This window comes from Anopheles nili, chromosome 3, assembly GCF_943737925.1.
Source record: "Anopheles nili chromosome 3, idAnoNiliSN_F5_01, whole genome shotgun sequence".
In the NCBI taxonomy this organism is placed as follows: Eukaryota; Metazoa; Arthropoda; class Insecta; order Diptera; family Culicidae; genus Anopheles; species Anopheles nili.
Window position 1 is genome coordinate 50,971,476 of NC_071292.1, and position 13,819 is coordinate 50,985,294.

The following is a 13,819-nucleotide window of genomic DNA, read 5'->3' on the forward strand; positions in this document are numbered from 1 at the left end:
AATGGTTATACCTGATCCTTCCTGAACGATCTATCACTAGGAAATAGAGAAGAACATCGAAGGTACTGTTCCACAAACATAGCGGAGTAGTTATGTGCATATAGATCCCTATTAACCCTGGCCGTTTTTCAACCATGCAATTAGCAATAATCAAAACGAATGGCACACATCATAATGGTGATTAATTCTGGACAAAAAGACTGTCCCCATTTCCCTACTTCCACCATATTGCAAATGTGGTTGCTCTAATTTATCTTTCTCTTTTTCTCCTTTCTTCCACTTGTCGCGTTCACACTTCATCCTCCCAGGGGACGTACAAAAAGAAAAGCTGCAACAGAACGTACGCCAGCAACGCAACGAACCGTCGGACGATGACCATAAAACATTTTCCTCTCCCATTACCAGCTAGCTTTTCCGGGATTTCCCAGAACAGATACAACGTGCCGGGCGTGCCGGATATTCGGTGAGTTAGCACTTTGAATGCGCCAACATGCGTCACACGCAAGCAGGATCGTTACTGGGGACTTGCGGATGAAAATGGGCCACCAAACTGCTTGGCCGTGGTGGAAATAATTACAAGGTTTCCCCGATGGACGAGCACTCTCATTTCGCAGCACCGCGGGACATTTCGAGTTGCAACAAGGGTAAGAAAAAAAGAAGAAAAAAAACTATTTGATCTATGGCAAAGGCTTTGAAATTTTGTTTCGTTTCATTCCCGAAATGTGCTACACCCCCCCCCCCCCTCGTCCTTTCTTCGGGACATTTCTGAGTGTAGCACTTTTTTTACCGAAATTAAAACCCATCGCTCATACACGCGCGTCCGACGTCGAAATGCAGAAGGATCGCTTGTCTAACGACTTAACTCACGGAAAAATACGGCGACACGTGACCGCCACGCGATCATAAGTTGAAAGCTTTTTTTCCTTCGTTCCCCCTTCGATTTATCCGGCCAGGGTTGTTTCCTTCGTCCTGGTGAGAGGAAATAGCAAGGAAAGGAAACACACAATAGCTGGAAGCAAAGTGTGTCATTCGGAAAAATGTCTACTTCAGTTTTTATGCAACGTTGAAATGTATTATTCCTCGGTCGCTAAGAAATATGATTTTGCAACATAATATATAACATCATCGTACAATTTCGCTTGGGCGATGAGCCCTTGCAATGTTCCAAAAATGGGGCGGAATTGTTGATACGCTTGGAGGGATCGTCCATGAAAAAAAGTGCTAAGTTGTCTTTCGGTAAGTGGTTAGAATCGCAGTAAAAAAATCAAGTAAATTCTTTTTTATATTACTTCCCCCTCTTTGCTGCTACAAAACTCAACAAAATTGTTCGTTGTTGTTGTGTTTAATTTTTGCTGAATTTTTGTTTCATAGCTCTCTTTCACACACAACAAACATTGCCTGATAAAGACATATGCATATGTTGCAAAATATCAACTGTAATGCAACGAAGCGCACACTATCAGCAAACAGTGGCTCATTCACCGCCGAGGTTTAATCATTATGCAACCTTGCTTGGGGGAGTAATCCCACCACCCAACCAACCGATCCCCACCATAGGAAACTCGAATGCGCCGCTGGGGCAGGGCACTGACTTACTTTCGCTCCCTGGCACGTGCGTGGCACGATGTTTTTGTTTCAATGTTGCCAACGTCTGACTGTTGGTTGAAATGAGCACATGTACTGCCACCGGCGTTTATGAGCCGATTTCACCTTCCACAATTTCAACGCCTTCGATAGCTCAGTTGGTAGAGCGGTGGACTGTAGAAATGCGATGGTGATCACGTGGAAAATGCACTAAAAATGCAAACATTCATTGATCTCCGGAAAACACAATAGAAATCCATAGGTCACTGGTTCAAATCCGGTTCGAAGGAAAACTTGATCAATATTTTTTTTCCTAAATTTCACTTACGGAATTTCAAGCTCTAGAGTATCACCAGATAAGGACCTCAACTCCTTCGATAGCTCAGTTGGTAGAGCGGTGGACTGTAGAAGCTGTGAGATCGTGAAGCGTGAAAATGCATCTCGAAAAGTGCATTCCATGTAACCGATCACATTGATATAATAGAAATCCATAGGTCACTGGTTCAAATCCGGTTCGAAGGATAATTTGATCAACTTTTTTTCTAAAATTTGCATTTAGAAAATATTGAACATTACAGTGTCACTCAAACAAGGACCTCAACACCTTCGATAGCTCAGTTGGTAGAGCGGTGGACTGTAGAAATGTGATGGGGGTCGCGTGGAAAATGCACTGAAAATACAAACATGCCTCGATCTCCCAAAAACCAATAGAAATCCATAGGTCACTGGTTCAAATCCGGTTCGAAGGAAGGAATCCTTATTTTATTCCTTTTGCATGCAGTTGCAATTCAAAATAGACTGCAAAAGATCGCGCTCCATCTTTGCTGCTCTCATATTTTGCATTCAATTCAAACCCCCCGTGTGATAATGCTTCTCGCAGGCACGAGTTTAAGGCACGATCCCCCCGTGAATGTGAACGTCGAGCGAGTTTTTGTATCAGCCTCGTGGCCAGAGATTGTGGAGGGGTCTTTTCGTGGGGCTTTTTGAGCTTACCTTTCGAAAGCACTTTCGCAGCCTTCGATAGCTCAGTTGGTAGAGCGGTGGACTGTAGCGAAAGTTTAGGGGTCTGACTTGCCCGCTCAACTTGGAGTAAGGTAAAGTCAACTCCGTTGTAGTAGAAATCCATAGGTCACTGGTTCAAATCCGGTTCGAAGGAGCGTTTGTATAACATATTTTTTGCAATCACCAGCACCATTTTGTATTTTTGTAACAATTAGAGCTGGTACTCGTCAATAGGGAAAAACCTTCAACCACTCCCAGCGTTTTCCCATAAACAAATGTAATTAAAATAACGACCATGGTCGGCGTAGGTGAGAGGGGTGGCAATGAAATTGAAAAGCAACATCTAAAATCACCTAACAACGACCCACACGCGTTCGGTCACGTGCGTCAAATAATTTTGTTACCATCGCGGAAGGCCAACGGGTCGATAAGGGAGAAAAGCAGACGAATATGATTGTCAAATGTTTCCAATTCACGGCAAATCCCTCGCTCATCATCCACACAATGCCAACCGTAGTGGGCCACAGTCCAGTCGTTTTCCCATTTCTAACCAACATTTCTAATTTTCCCGGCCAAACTCGTCGTATACCTCCGCATAAAGCGAATGTTAATTAAAGCTACAACTTCCGCAACTTTCCACCGGGGAAAAGAGGGACACCCACTTCAGCACGCTTGTCTCATGTGGCTCGTACTCCAAAAGGATTCAATTCTCTGCCGGCGCTCGCATTCACGATGAAAAGGGCAACTTATTGTACGGTATGGTTGAACATGCCACGCGCCACCCTCGAACTGTGTGCGCGCTCGCGCTCTAAAGTCGAACTATGATCGATGGAACGGGAACACAATCCCTTGGCGAAACGAAAGGTTGGGAATAAATTTAATTAACTGCACCGAAAATGCAAGCGGTCCGGATGAGTGTTTCCTCCTTTAATCGACTGTCAACGCCCAAGGCCATACAATCAGGAGGGACCCTCAGGGTGGTGAAAAATTCATAATTACAAAAGCTAACCCAATATTGACCCTCGCGTGGAAGCATGAATGCATATCATTTGACAATCTAAGCGTTTTAGTCCAGACGGTGCCTTATCTGGACGTTGGTGGTACAAAATGTGGCTTAAAATTATTTACGATCCAAAATATTTGCGATCGTAACTCATTTGAATGGAAGGTTGATTAGTTTGCCCATTAAGGGTGGGGAAAGTCCACGAACAAATTGCTTTCCCCGAGCAACACTTCTAATGTTCGCTAGAGATACATTTACTCAACCGATTTTAATCAATTGGTTTACAGTCGCCAATGGAAATTCCGTGTCCAGGAAACCCAAATGAAGATTAGGGGGATGCAAAATGCATCAGCTATGGAAGGGAAATATGTTCAGGTCGAATCGAAAGACATACCATTTTTTTTTTTGGCAAGCAATAAAATCAAGCTATTGCGATAATTTAAAAATGGCCTAAAGCGATTGAATCGAAACCAAACCAATCATCCCTAGCGTCAGTTGCAAGAGACGCTGCCACTAAGGGTCAGCTGAATCATCCTTCTGACCGTGAAATTGCCAAACTACCACAACGCATTGCGCGCCCTCGCATCTCGTTTGATAGGCATGCAATATTTTAAAATTATTACCACACCTAGAGGGTAAAAAAACGAACTCCATAATGGACACATCGTTGACTGCCCAGTGGGATTTGAAGTGGTGCGATGTTGTTCTTTCTTCTTTTTTTGTTTTGGGTCTTTTTTATTTCGCACCACCGCTCGAACGAAACACGCGCCGAGTTCCGTAACGAATCCGCAACATGTGCTCGAGCAGAAGCGAATGTCAACACGGGTTCGAATACCACACTTTTGCGGGAGCACTTTGGCCACATAAAAAGACCATGACTAATCTTTTACAACAGTGCACAACATTTTCTGTTAACATTTTTCTCTTACCGCAGAGGGAAGTCAATTACCCGGACACCAATGTCCCCTCGCGGTTAATGATTTTAAATTATCATGAGGCACTGAAAAAAACACAGCAGCCCATACACACATGTGAAGTGGGCGATGTGGGCTTTATCACGAAATTCGCTGATCGCTGTGTGTCCGCGAAAACAGGCACACATATGGGCTCTGCTGTTGTCCCACGAAGGGGCGTACATTTGCAAAACGAAAAAGTAACACCACGGGGATGATAATTTTAACGAATAACGACCCTCGCAATGCGCTGTGGTCAGAATGCGAGCGGTCAGCGGTGTCACCTTCAATGGCATATCTGCGACAATAACAACAAGCCCACTTAGGGGTAACAACTCAACCACCCACTCAAACCAGAAGAACACTCGCTAACGTCAAAAACCTGGCGACCCATTAATTGACTTGCTATTATTGAGTAGGTGGTACATTCTTTGAGCACACGCAACGCGGCAGATGTCCACGCATCCGTCAGACCATGAGCATGAACAATTGGCAAAAATCAACCCGGCGAACTCGGTTTGGGAACGGAAATTTAAAGTAAACCCCTCTGCAGGACACGTTAATTGGGGGAACGCGTGTCGCTTTCATCCATCGGAAGGACGTTTTTAAAAAGGCGCACACACCCGTTGAAGCGTTGAGCGGGTGCGCCGGAGTCTGGTGCGCGACAGGAAAACAGTTTCCTAATGACCGCACGATGACGCAGGACAATCAGCTGTCTGTCCTCTAGCGCCATTCGTTATAGAGAGAGTCCCAACAACGACTCCCAACAGATCGCAATGAATCAAACCATTAATTGGCGTCCACGCGAACGGCTGGCTCCGAAGGGCTCTTTAGGAAATCGGAAAACTGACGTGACTCCTCCGGTTGACTCCCAGGCCGATGATGATGACGCACCAGTCAGTCCGGCACGGTTGATCCCGTTCTCGAGGAGCGCCCAAGAACTCGTGCCTTCGGTTAAGATTGCTTTTTTCCCAGTCACACGCTCCCGGAGCCCATGGGAAACGTGCAAGCGAAACTGTCTCGCGGGAAGCGATCCACGGCGGACCTGGGAAGCGAAAGTGACAGTACTTCCGAAGCGTGCCCAAGAACGGCCGGTGGGAAAAAAGGGGCCCGTCAGAGTGAGAGAGAGAGAACGAAAAAGCGAGAACGTTAGCATATAGAAGTGCGTTTAGTTGTCACATGAGGAATTTAATTCGAGCTCCAGGGAGAGAAGGGATAAGAACGGAAGCGAATGGGAGAGGAAAGCGAGCGGCGGGGTGGGGGAAACGTGTGCAAGAAAGTGTGAATCGAAGCTGACGAAGGGCATATTTGCCTTGCCGCCTTCTCAAAGGCCACCAAAAAGTCGGCGGTGCGTAAAACGCGATGTTTCGCCCCTTTGCGGCCTTTGCATTCTCGCCGGCGCTTCTTTTTTCCCATGCATTCGAAATGACCGCGAGGAAACATATGAGAAGATAAAAGCATAATTAGCTCACCCGACCGACGGGGACTTTTGCGCAGCCTACTCACACACTTTGTACGGAAATGCCAGCAACGCCTGCCCCGTCCGTTGCTATCTAAAAGGGCTTTCGTGCTTTTTCTCCCCTAACCAGAACATTCCCATCGGTTGGTAATTTTATCTCCCTCTTGTTCACTCTCTCTCTCTCTCTCTCTCTCTCTCTCTCACGTTCGTTCTTTCCCTTTCCCAATCGCATCGCATCTCAATCGCAATCGCGTGACGATAGAATATGATTTTTCCCACTCCCATTCGAACGCAATTCTCGCCCCCTTTTTTTGCTGTCGTTATTGTTGTTGTTCCGTTTTGCCGCTTCTTCACTCGCCCATTCTCCCTCCTTTCCGCGCCGGATCGGTTTTTATGGCTTTTTTCCGATGAGAAAATTGTTTACCGATTTTACCGGGAAAGCCCAACCAAAGGTCCGAGAGCCGCGCGGTGGCCGCAAGGGGCACACGGGAAAAATCTGGCACCATCGGAAAGTCCCACGGAAAGGCTCCTCGTCGGCGGAACCACCACACCGGCGTAATCGTGGGATTGGGAAAACAGGGAACGAAACTATCCCAAGGGGTTGCGCGCAAAAACGGACCAAAACCCGCCAAGGGGACAATATAGTGCCGCCGCGTTGGCTTTTCGGCGAGCTCGCTCGATTGGGTGCATAGGAAAACGCATTAATTGCATCCCATATCACCTTTATACCCCTCGGCCTGTTTGGGTGATTTTTTTTGCTGTTCTCCGCTTGGTTGACTTATATTTAAATGTTCCTACCGGACGAGAGGGAGTAGTGTGTGATTTTTTTTCCTGTTCGTCGGTCGCTCTCCGATGACGATTTGCAAAACGAATAAACAGCAGCAAGTCGGGAAGGAAATATGCGTCGAGAGGGATGAAAAAAGGACGATTTCGTGGGAAGCAATTATAATTACCGCAGCAACCTGCCGTCGTGGTACAAACAGATAGTCGGTTTATGTTTAATACCCTCTACGTGGTGCATGGGAAAATTACACACACACACATACCAAAAAATGATCACCTCATAATGGATCACCCTCGTATCGTGGCCGTAACGTGGGCAATATTGTGTCACAGGATTTATCAGGATATGCATTCGGTGTGGACCTTCCTGGAATGTTCCCAGGGGGTGCGAATGTTTTTTTTACTCTGGTTTCGTGGACTCATGCAAAGTGGAACATCGCCAGCTAAATCTAAATTTAATGTAACTTTACAAACCTGACGCAGTGTTTGAAGCTTTCCCAACTTGACTTTTCGATGTGTTTATTTTTTCCCCCAAACCAAAACCCAAAACTGTACGGTTCTCACACTGCGACCTTTATCAACAACCTCACCCGATTCGTTCTCTAATCTCTTCTCTCCCCCCCTCATCTTAATTTCTCACGCGGACGAACCGCGGCTACCATCCATCTAGATACGGCGCAACGATCTACCGCAAAAGCAAGTTGAAGGGGTGCCTGTTGGATTTTTAAAGAACTTTCCCATCAAACTCAAACTCTCCCACGGGTACTTACCCGAGCGCACGAACGGATCCCACGTGAACGGTGGCTTCAGGGTTGGGTTCTGTTGTGGCTGCTTCTTCCTCTGCCAGGCGCCGGAACAAGCGTTGATGGGGGTGTGTGTTCTCACTTCCCGGCACATGGAGCCACCATTAGCCGCAATCACACAACTAGCACAACGTGTTAAATAAAACCAGCACGCACACACACACGCACACTCACATTTAAACTGGCGGTCCGTAACACTTTTCCGAGAGGGCTTGAGTTGCATAAGTCACTACTTCGCGGGAAAACGCACAGTAAATAAAGCACAAATAACACTCGCGCACGACCGATATATCACTGCGACCGGGGTCTTAGACCGGGGATGGACGTACCGCGCACACTTACGAGCATGGTGATATTAACACTCGGCGGATTTGATTGAACTTTTCACACTAACGTAGCGGAAAAGGCATAAAAGGGCAAAGGATGGTTTAATGTTTGACAAATTTTAACATTTCTTTAATTTAAAAAAAAAACGATAGCAGCGGCACATGATTAATCAAACCGAATGAACCATTAATTACACTACGCGCCACTATTGAGATGGCGATGCAATGAGAACGCCCCATCTGTGCGTATCATTAACTGAAAAGCGCGCTTTATGGGACCGCATTCGGAACCACACACAAAAAACGCATGTAAACGATTAACACTTTTGCCACAGTTGCCCACAAGTAGATTAATTGAAGTGTGTACTCCACGAAATGCAACATCAAATGTACCGGAGAATGGCGTAGAATGGGATATAAATTATAGCCGGTTGCTGGAGTTCAGGACGATTAAACGGTCCTTGGAGTTGTTGCTTTTTTGTTTCCATCTTCATGACTTCTCACGTCACAGAGCCAGGTGGAACGGAAATGCAAATGCAAAACCGCTGCCCGCTGCTGAAGCGTATCTCACTTACAATTAATCTTTACGAAGCGGTGCAGCGTTCCATTTCGTTCCATCATTTCCCCCGTTTTTCCTAGGGAGAAGCAAGGAAGACGGGGAGAACAAGGACTACACGGGGGAAAACACGAGGAAATTGAATTCAATCAACCATGGTACGTACATGACAGGCGCACACACGACTTCAATAAGGCACGCATCTCCTTTTCAAGAGCACATCCTTCAATCCGAACACGAAAGGATTTGGACCCTTTTTCGAGTCCCGCTCAATGTTGGCCACAAAATCCCCGTTGGATGTGTGTACCGCGTTGAGGGCAAGGAACAGCAGCTTGTTTGGCTTGGTGATGAATTAGCTGTTTCATCGACCAATCACAAATATAAATCGATTGATCCGCCGATTTCCAATTAGCTCGTGTGCCGGAAGGGATATGATGAGTCGACGGTTCATAATTGATATGATCGATTTTCGGTGCACGCCACCAAATGTCGCTTCTTCCCGTAGTTCCCGTGACAAATCGACTCTAAAACGCGCCAACCATTCACACGCTCCAGCGAAAGGAGCAGGAAATGTAAGGGAGCAAGTATGTGTCTACGTGGTGGAATCTGCTCTCACTAAACCTAGCCCTTCTTTTCCATATGTGCGCGCGTCGCAGCTAACACGCTTGTCGTTGATGATTGAGTGCCCATGGCCTATAACAACAATACCTATCCTAATGGCCGCTGGCATCGAAACGCTCGTGCGTGTTCAATTTTATCTATCCTCTTTTGATCGCATTCAACGGTTCTCCTTCCACGTGTTCCGTGGTGATGCCCATCCCCAAGAGGATACGGGTTGAGGACGAGGCAACAAAGATTGCTTTTTTTTCCCCTACGTACTTGTGGATATGTGCAGAATGGTTCAAACTGACTACAAACTAATGATTACATCGATTTTCTTCTTCCGATACCTGCTATTCTAACGCGCAAATGCAGCAGATAATAACCTATGACTTGGCCGACCCTTTTCTGATGTTTCTGTTCTTCTAAGAGCCAGCACCTTCAGCTTGTTTTTACAAAGCCAAACTTTGCGAGCTTTGAAACTCCACTTTCTGGCTGCTCACTGTCGTCCAGTTTCCGCTTCTCGGACACCTTTGGAGAGTCGTGTTCCGTGCCCGTCCCCGATGACAGTGCTGGCGTTTTCTGATGATGTGTCTTGTACTCACGCATGCCTATTTTGATCAGATCCGCCTCCGCGACCCCCGGATGCTGCTTTTGTAGCCTTTCCTGGTGCTGCTCGAACCAAGGAAGAAATTTTATGCCGCCTCCAGCGGGTGTACCGCTGTTCTGGGGACGGTTTTCATCCTGCCCCCCTTCGGTCGATGAAGCGAGTGAACTACCCAAGCTCGGACTGCTGGTGCCCATGCCCGAGAATCCTATCGCTTTGCCGGTTAAATGTTCCAAGGGATTACTGCTGTTGGCACCGGCATGACTCAGGGACGATGCGGGTGATGATCTTCCATCGTCCGCGGTCATCGTTTTGCGGAATGGATTGCTCGACTTTCGCGTGCCAACTGGAAGCGGTTTCTGGAGAGAGTAGAGATCGCAAAATAGAAGCATGAAATATACCTCCTAGCTATGGGAATGCGAGAAAGCATCAGCTGGCAAATTGCCATTTGCGCCGAGCTGAGGGCGACACTATTCTTACTCACTATTTTTGGTGTAGTGTCCTTCTTCGTAATCGCCTCAAGATTGATGTGCTCCAGTTCGGCTACGATGGCTGTACTTTCACGGATGCTTTCCTGCTCCAATTTTTCCTCTTGAACTTCCTATAGAAAACAATTTAATAATCGATATAATAAACGATAATAGTTGGTAAGAACATTTCTTATTCAAGTTCCGCAGCCTAACAAAGTTTTGAAATGCATATTGTAGTAGTTTAAATAGAAAAAAAGTTATTACTTATATGGTACAAAGAGGTAAAAGAAAAAAAAGTTGTATATGTAAAAAAAAGCTTTCGTCATCCTTCGAACCGGATTTGAACCAGTGACCTATGGATTACTATTGCATTCAACTCGCTTCTACAGTCCACCGCTCTACCAACTGAGCTATCGAAGGCTTGACAACCACTCACGCACACGCGCTTCTTTAACACATTTCCAACGACCTATTTGCTTCAACTCAAGGCTGTTCTTGCATGCATACTTTATATTGCATGCCACGATGACTTGCATGAAATCAACGTGAACATATTGTATGTAAGAAATGCAACATATAAATATCGCCTAACGATCTTGCTCCTTAAAGACTAAGAATAAACCGTACTTATAATTAAACGTACATTCATATAATTAAATCCATTACCTGTTCCTGGAAGTTAGCAAGCAAAGGAGCTAAGCTTTCTGCCAAATGATAACGACGGATTTTGCTCGCATACTTAATAACCAAGGGGATCAGCTGACTCGAGGCAATCGTTTCCACCAATTCTTTCGCTCGTTGTTCGCTTTCATTTTTGCAGGCCAGCTAATTAACAGAAGAAAAGATATTCATATTACATTCGCTGAATAAATACAATAGGAGTGGTTCATAACATACCGCAAATAATTTGACAGCCGTTTCCTTCAGCAGTTTATCAGAATCATTTACTTTAAGGTACAGTGAGCGCACCAATTCATCCTCCAGACAATCTTTCTCGGTGTCCATATCGCACATGGGAAGTGAAAATTTCACCTCTACCGGAATAGGTTTGGGGTTAGTCAATGGATATTTGGATCCTCGACATAAGATCAGCTGAACGTGTTGCATCGATTCCACTACTTTGATGATGAACAGGTTATCCGAGGCCCCTTTGGACGGCTACAACAAGAAAAACTAACTAACTGCCAGTTTCGTAAGAATTAGCTTGCACAATGTTTTTACTAACCAAATTCTCAGCATGGTAAATCGGTAACCAGAGATTGGAGGCGGCGTGATAAATATTCAACATACCCGCCGTGTCAAACACAACAGGTGATCCTCGATCGGAATATCCAATCCACCGGAGCTCCGAGGCGGCCGTTAGGGGAACGCGCACCTCACGGCAGCGCAATTTAAAATTCACGCACGTGACAATCATCAAGCTGATGTGCTGATCCTCGTTTGCGGGGGCGCTATGAAACGCAACAAGAAAATGATCCCCATATGCGGCTAGGGCAACGATGGGTCCTGCCACCGTTATCACTTCTCTTTGCGTTCCTCGCGCCGTATAAACCCGTATCAGACGGCTATCAGTGGCAACGACGACTATTTTATCTGATGCGGTTATGGCGATGATTTCTTCGCAGCCTGGCATTGTGTAAGTCCATTCACGATTCCCGAATCCGGCCTGGTTGATGCAAACCACTTTGCTGGGGTTGCCATCCTCGCTAGGACAAGCCATCGCCAGTACGGTTTCGCTCAATCCCGCCATCGTGTGGTTCAGATAGTTGTTCAGATGGATGCCGTGGTGTTGCTGGGAGTCATGAAACTCCACCTCAATTGAATTTTCCTTATCTGTTGCGTGTCTACGCACAACCCCGACGTGGTTGTAGACCAGATAGCAATGCTCCAACGAGTAAGGGCTAGCCCCCGGTTGAAATGGGCACTGCTGAGGAAAGGATTTTGCGACTAAAGCACGTTCACTAAGTACTGTACCACGATCATCTTCGTCTTCATCGACATCGGACTGCACGTCGGATTTCTGAGTCGCGCCCATAATCTGTGATTTTAACTTTTCTAGCTCGATACAATTTTCGTTCTGTTCATCATCGTCTTCTGCATCATTTTTGTTGTTTCCAGTCTTTGGATCTAAAACCAAACGAATACTATAGATTCATACTATTACTCCACCCAAAACAATCATCCTTACACGCGACGAAAAGATCATCGAACGCCTCATCATTGTCGTCTTCAGTCTCTTTCTCAGCTCTCGCTACAATATCATTTCCGTCTTCATCTTCCTCGTCGGCTTCAATGAAAATGTCTGATATCGTGCCAACCTGCCCGTTAGCATCTGAAATAGCCAGCTCGCCGTTGTTCTTTGGATTCCACACGATTTTCGTAACAGCATTTCCGTCATGCAGATCATCACCTGCGACGGGTTTGCCCGTTTCATAATCCCAAATGACGATTTCTCCCGTAGCACTGCCCGCTGCCACATAATCTCCCATGGGAGAGAAACGACACACCGTCAAGTCGGAATATAGTTTTGAATTGGTGAATTTCTTCACCACTTCCCAGGTGACGGTGTTGAGAACGATTACCTCTTTCCCAATTGGGTATGCAAGTCGCGACCCCGTGTTTGGTTCGAAGGAAGGCGATGCTGCGGAAATGTATATGATGCGTAAATATATATGATGCACAAAAAAATTAAAAAAATACTCACAAAAATACACGGCTGCTTCGAAGCTTTTCACCTTGGGAAACCCCTCTAAGGTTTTCTTCAACTCCACGGAACCAAGCTTCACTTCCCAAATACACAGTCTTCCGTCGCCAATACTGGCTGCGAAAAGATTGTTCTTGCTGACATCTATGCTCAGCACAGGCCCTCCTACGTTTTCCAAATCATGCTGTTCTCCGTTGAGCTTCGATACAATTTTAATGGTTGCATCTTCCGAACCGGCAGCAATGTGCTGAAATGATTTTAGTTGATAAGTCGATGTTCATACGATGTACTTCATCTCTAACTAGCTTACCGATTCGCATTTAGCTATGCACGTAACAAATGCGGTGAAACGAAACTCAATTCCATCCTTGTGCAATGAAGGATATTTATATCCCTGTACCGTGTTCAGGTCGGTGGCCAGCAACACACGGTCGTCGTACTGCAAGGCACACCACACATGCTCGCCGACACACACAGTCGGAGGATCGTCGTCGCCGATACCGTTCCATATACGGAAATCTCCATCATATCCCACGCTAATAATGCAGCTAAAAGCGAAGGTGAGCAATTATTACATGCCAATATCGTATTCATAGCCCTTCAGCTTCTACATTGATGGTAGCAATATCCCCATACTTACTTTCCATCTTCCTGGTAGGCAACACTGGTGTAGCCCATAATATGAGCATACCGCATCGGTGATCGCTTAAATGGCATGATTAGCGCAAATAAACTGAGCAGCAACAAATCTTTTCGCACAAGGAAGCTGAAAAATAAAGCAAAATTTCGTTAAAACTCAGTCACTAAGCATTACATCAACACATCAAAAACATAAACATTAGTTTACATTCGAATGTGTAATAAACAGACTATTACATACCTTTTTTAAGGATGTTGAGCTTTATTTTAACTAGACAAGTGTTACTAACAAAATAAGAAACGAGTTGGTATAGTTTAAATTGACCATCA

The 13,819-nt window shown here is 45.7% G+C and overlaps 1 protein-coding gene and 5 non-coding genes across 6 annotated transcripts; 4 read left to right on the forward strand and 2 right to left on the reverse strand.

Annotated features, from left to right (window-relative positions):
• The first annotated feature begins 1,727 nt into the window (after positions 1–1,727).
• On the forward strand, positions 1,728–1,874 carry Trnay-gua (transfer RNA tyrosine (anticodon GUA)). The gene is made up of 2 exons: positions 1,728–1,764; positions 1,839–1,874. It is a non-coding gene; the product is annotated as a tRNA-Tyr (tRNA).
• An 81-nt stretch (positions 1,875–1,955) lies between these two features.
• Trnay-gua (transfer RNA tyrosine (anticodon GUA)) lies at positions 1,956–2,106 on the forward strand. Its single transcript has 2 exons — positions 1,956–1,992; positions 2,071–2,106. It is a non-coding gene; the product is annotated as a tRNA-Tyr (tRNA).
• Positions 2,107–2,187: 81 nt separating this feature from the next.
• On the forward strand, positions 2,188–2,333 carry Trnay-gua (transfer RNA tyrosine (anticodon GUA)). The gene is made up of 2 exons: positions 2,188–2,224; positions 2,298–2,333. It is a non-coding gene; the product is annotated as a tRNA-Tyr (tRNA).
• A 265-nt stretch (positions 2,334–2,598) lies between these two features.
• On the forward strand, positions 2,599–2,740 carry Trnay-gua (transfer RNA tyrosine (anticodon GUA)). The gene is made up of 2 exons: positions 2,599–2,635; positions 2,705–2,740. It is a non-coding gene; the product is annotated as a tRNA-Tyr (tRNA).
• Positions 2,741–9,510: 6,770 nt separating this feature from the next.
• LOC128724570 (WD repeat and HMG-box DNA-binding protein 1) lies at positions 9,511–13,567 on the reverse strand. Its single transcript, XM_053818294.1, has 9 exons — positions 13,491–13,567; positions 13,161–13,398; positions 12,851–13,097; positions 12,335–12,787; positions 11,372–12,273; positions 11,044–11,304; positions 10,813–10,971; positions 10,161–10,277; positions 9,511–10,035 (listed from the first exon to the last, which is right to left on the reverse strand). Exons 1-9 carry the CDS (start codon positions 13,565–13,567, stop codon positions 9,511–9,513), a joined length of 2,979 nt encoding a protein of 992 aa, XP_053674269.1.
• Positions 10,472–10,566, reverse strand: Trnay-gua (transfer RNA tyrosine (anticodon GUA)). Its single transcript has 2 exons — positions 10,530–10,566; positions 10,472–10,507 (listed from the first exon to the last, which is right to left on the reverse strand). It is a non-coding gene; the product is annotated as a tRNA-Tyr (tRNA).
• Positions 13,568–13,819: the final 252 nt, after the last annotated feature.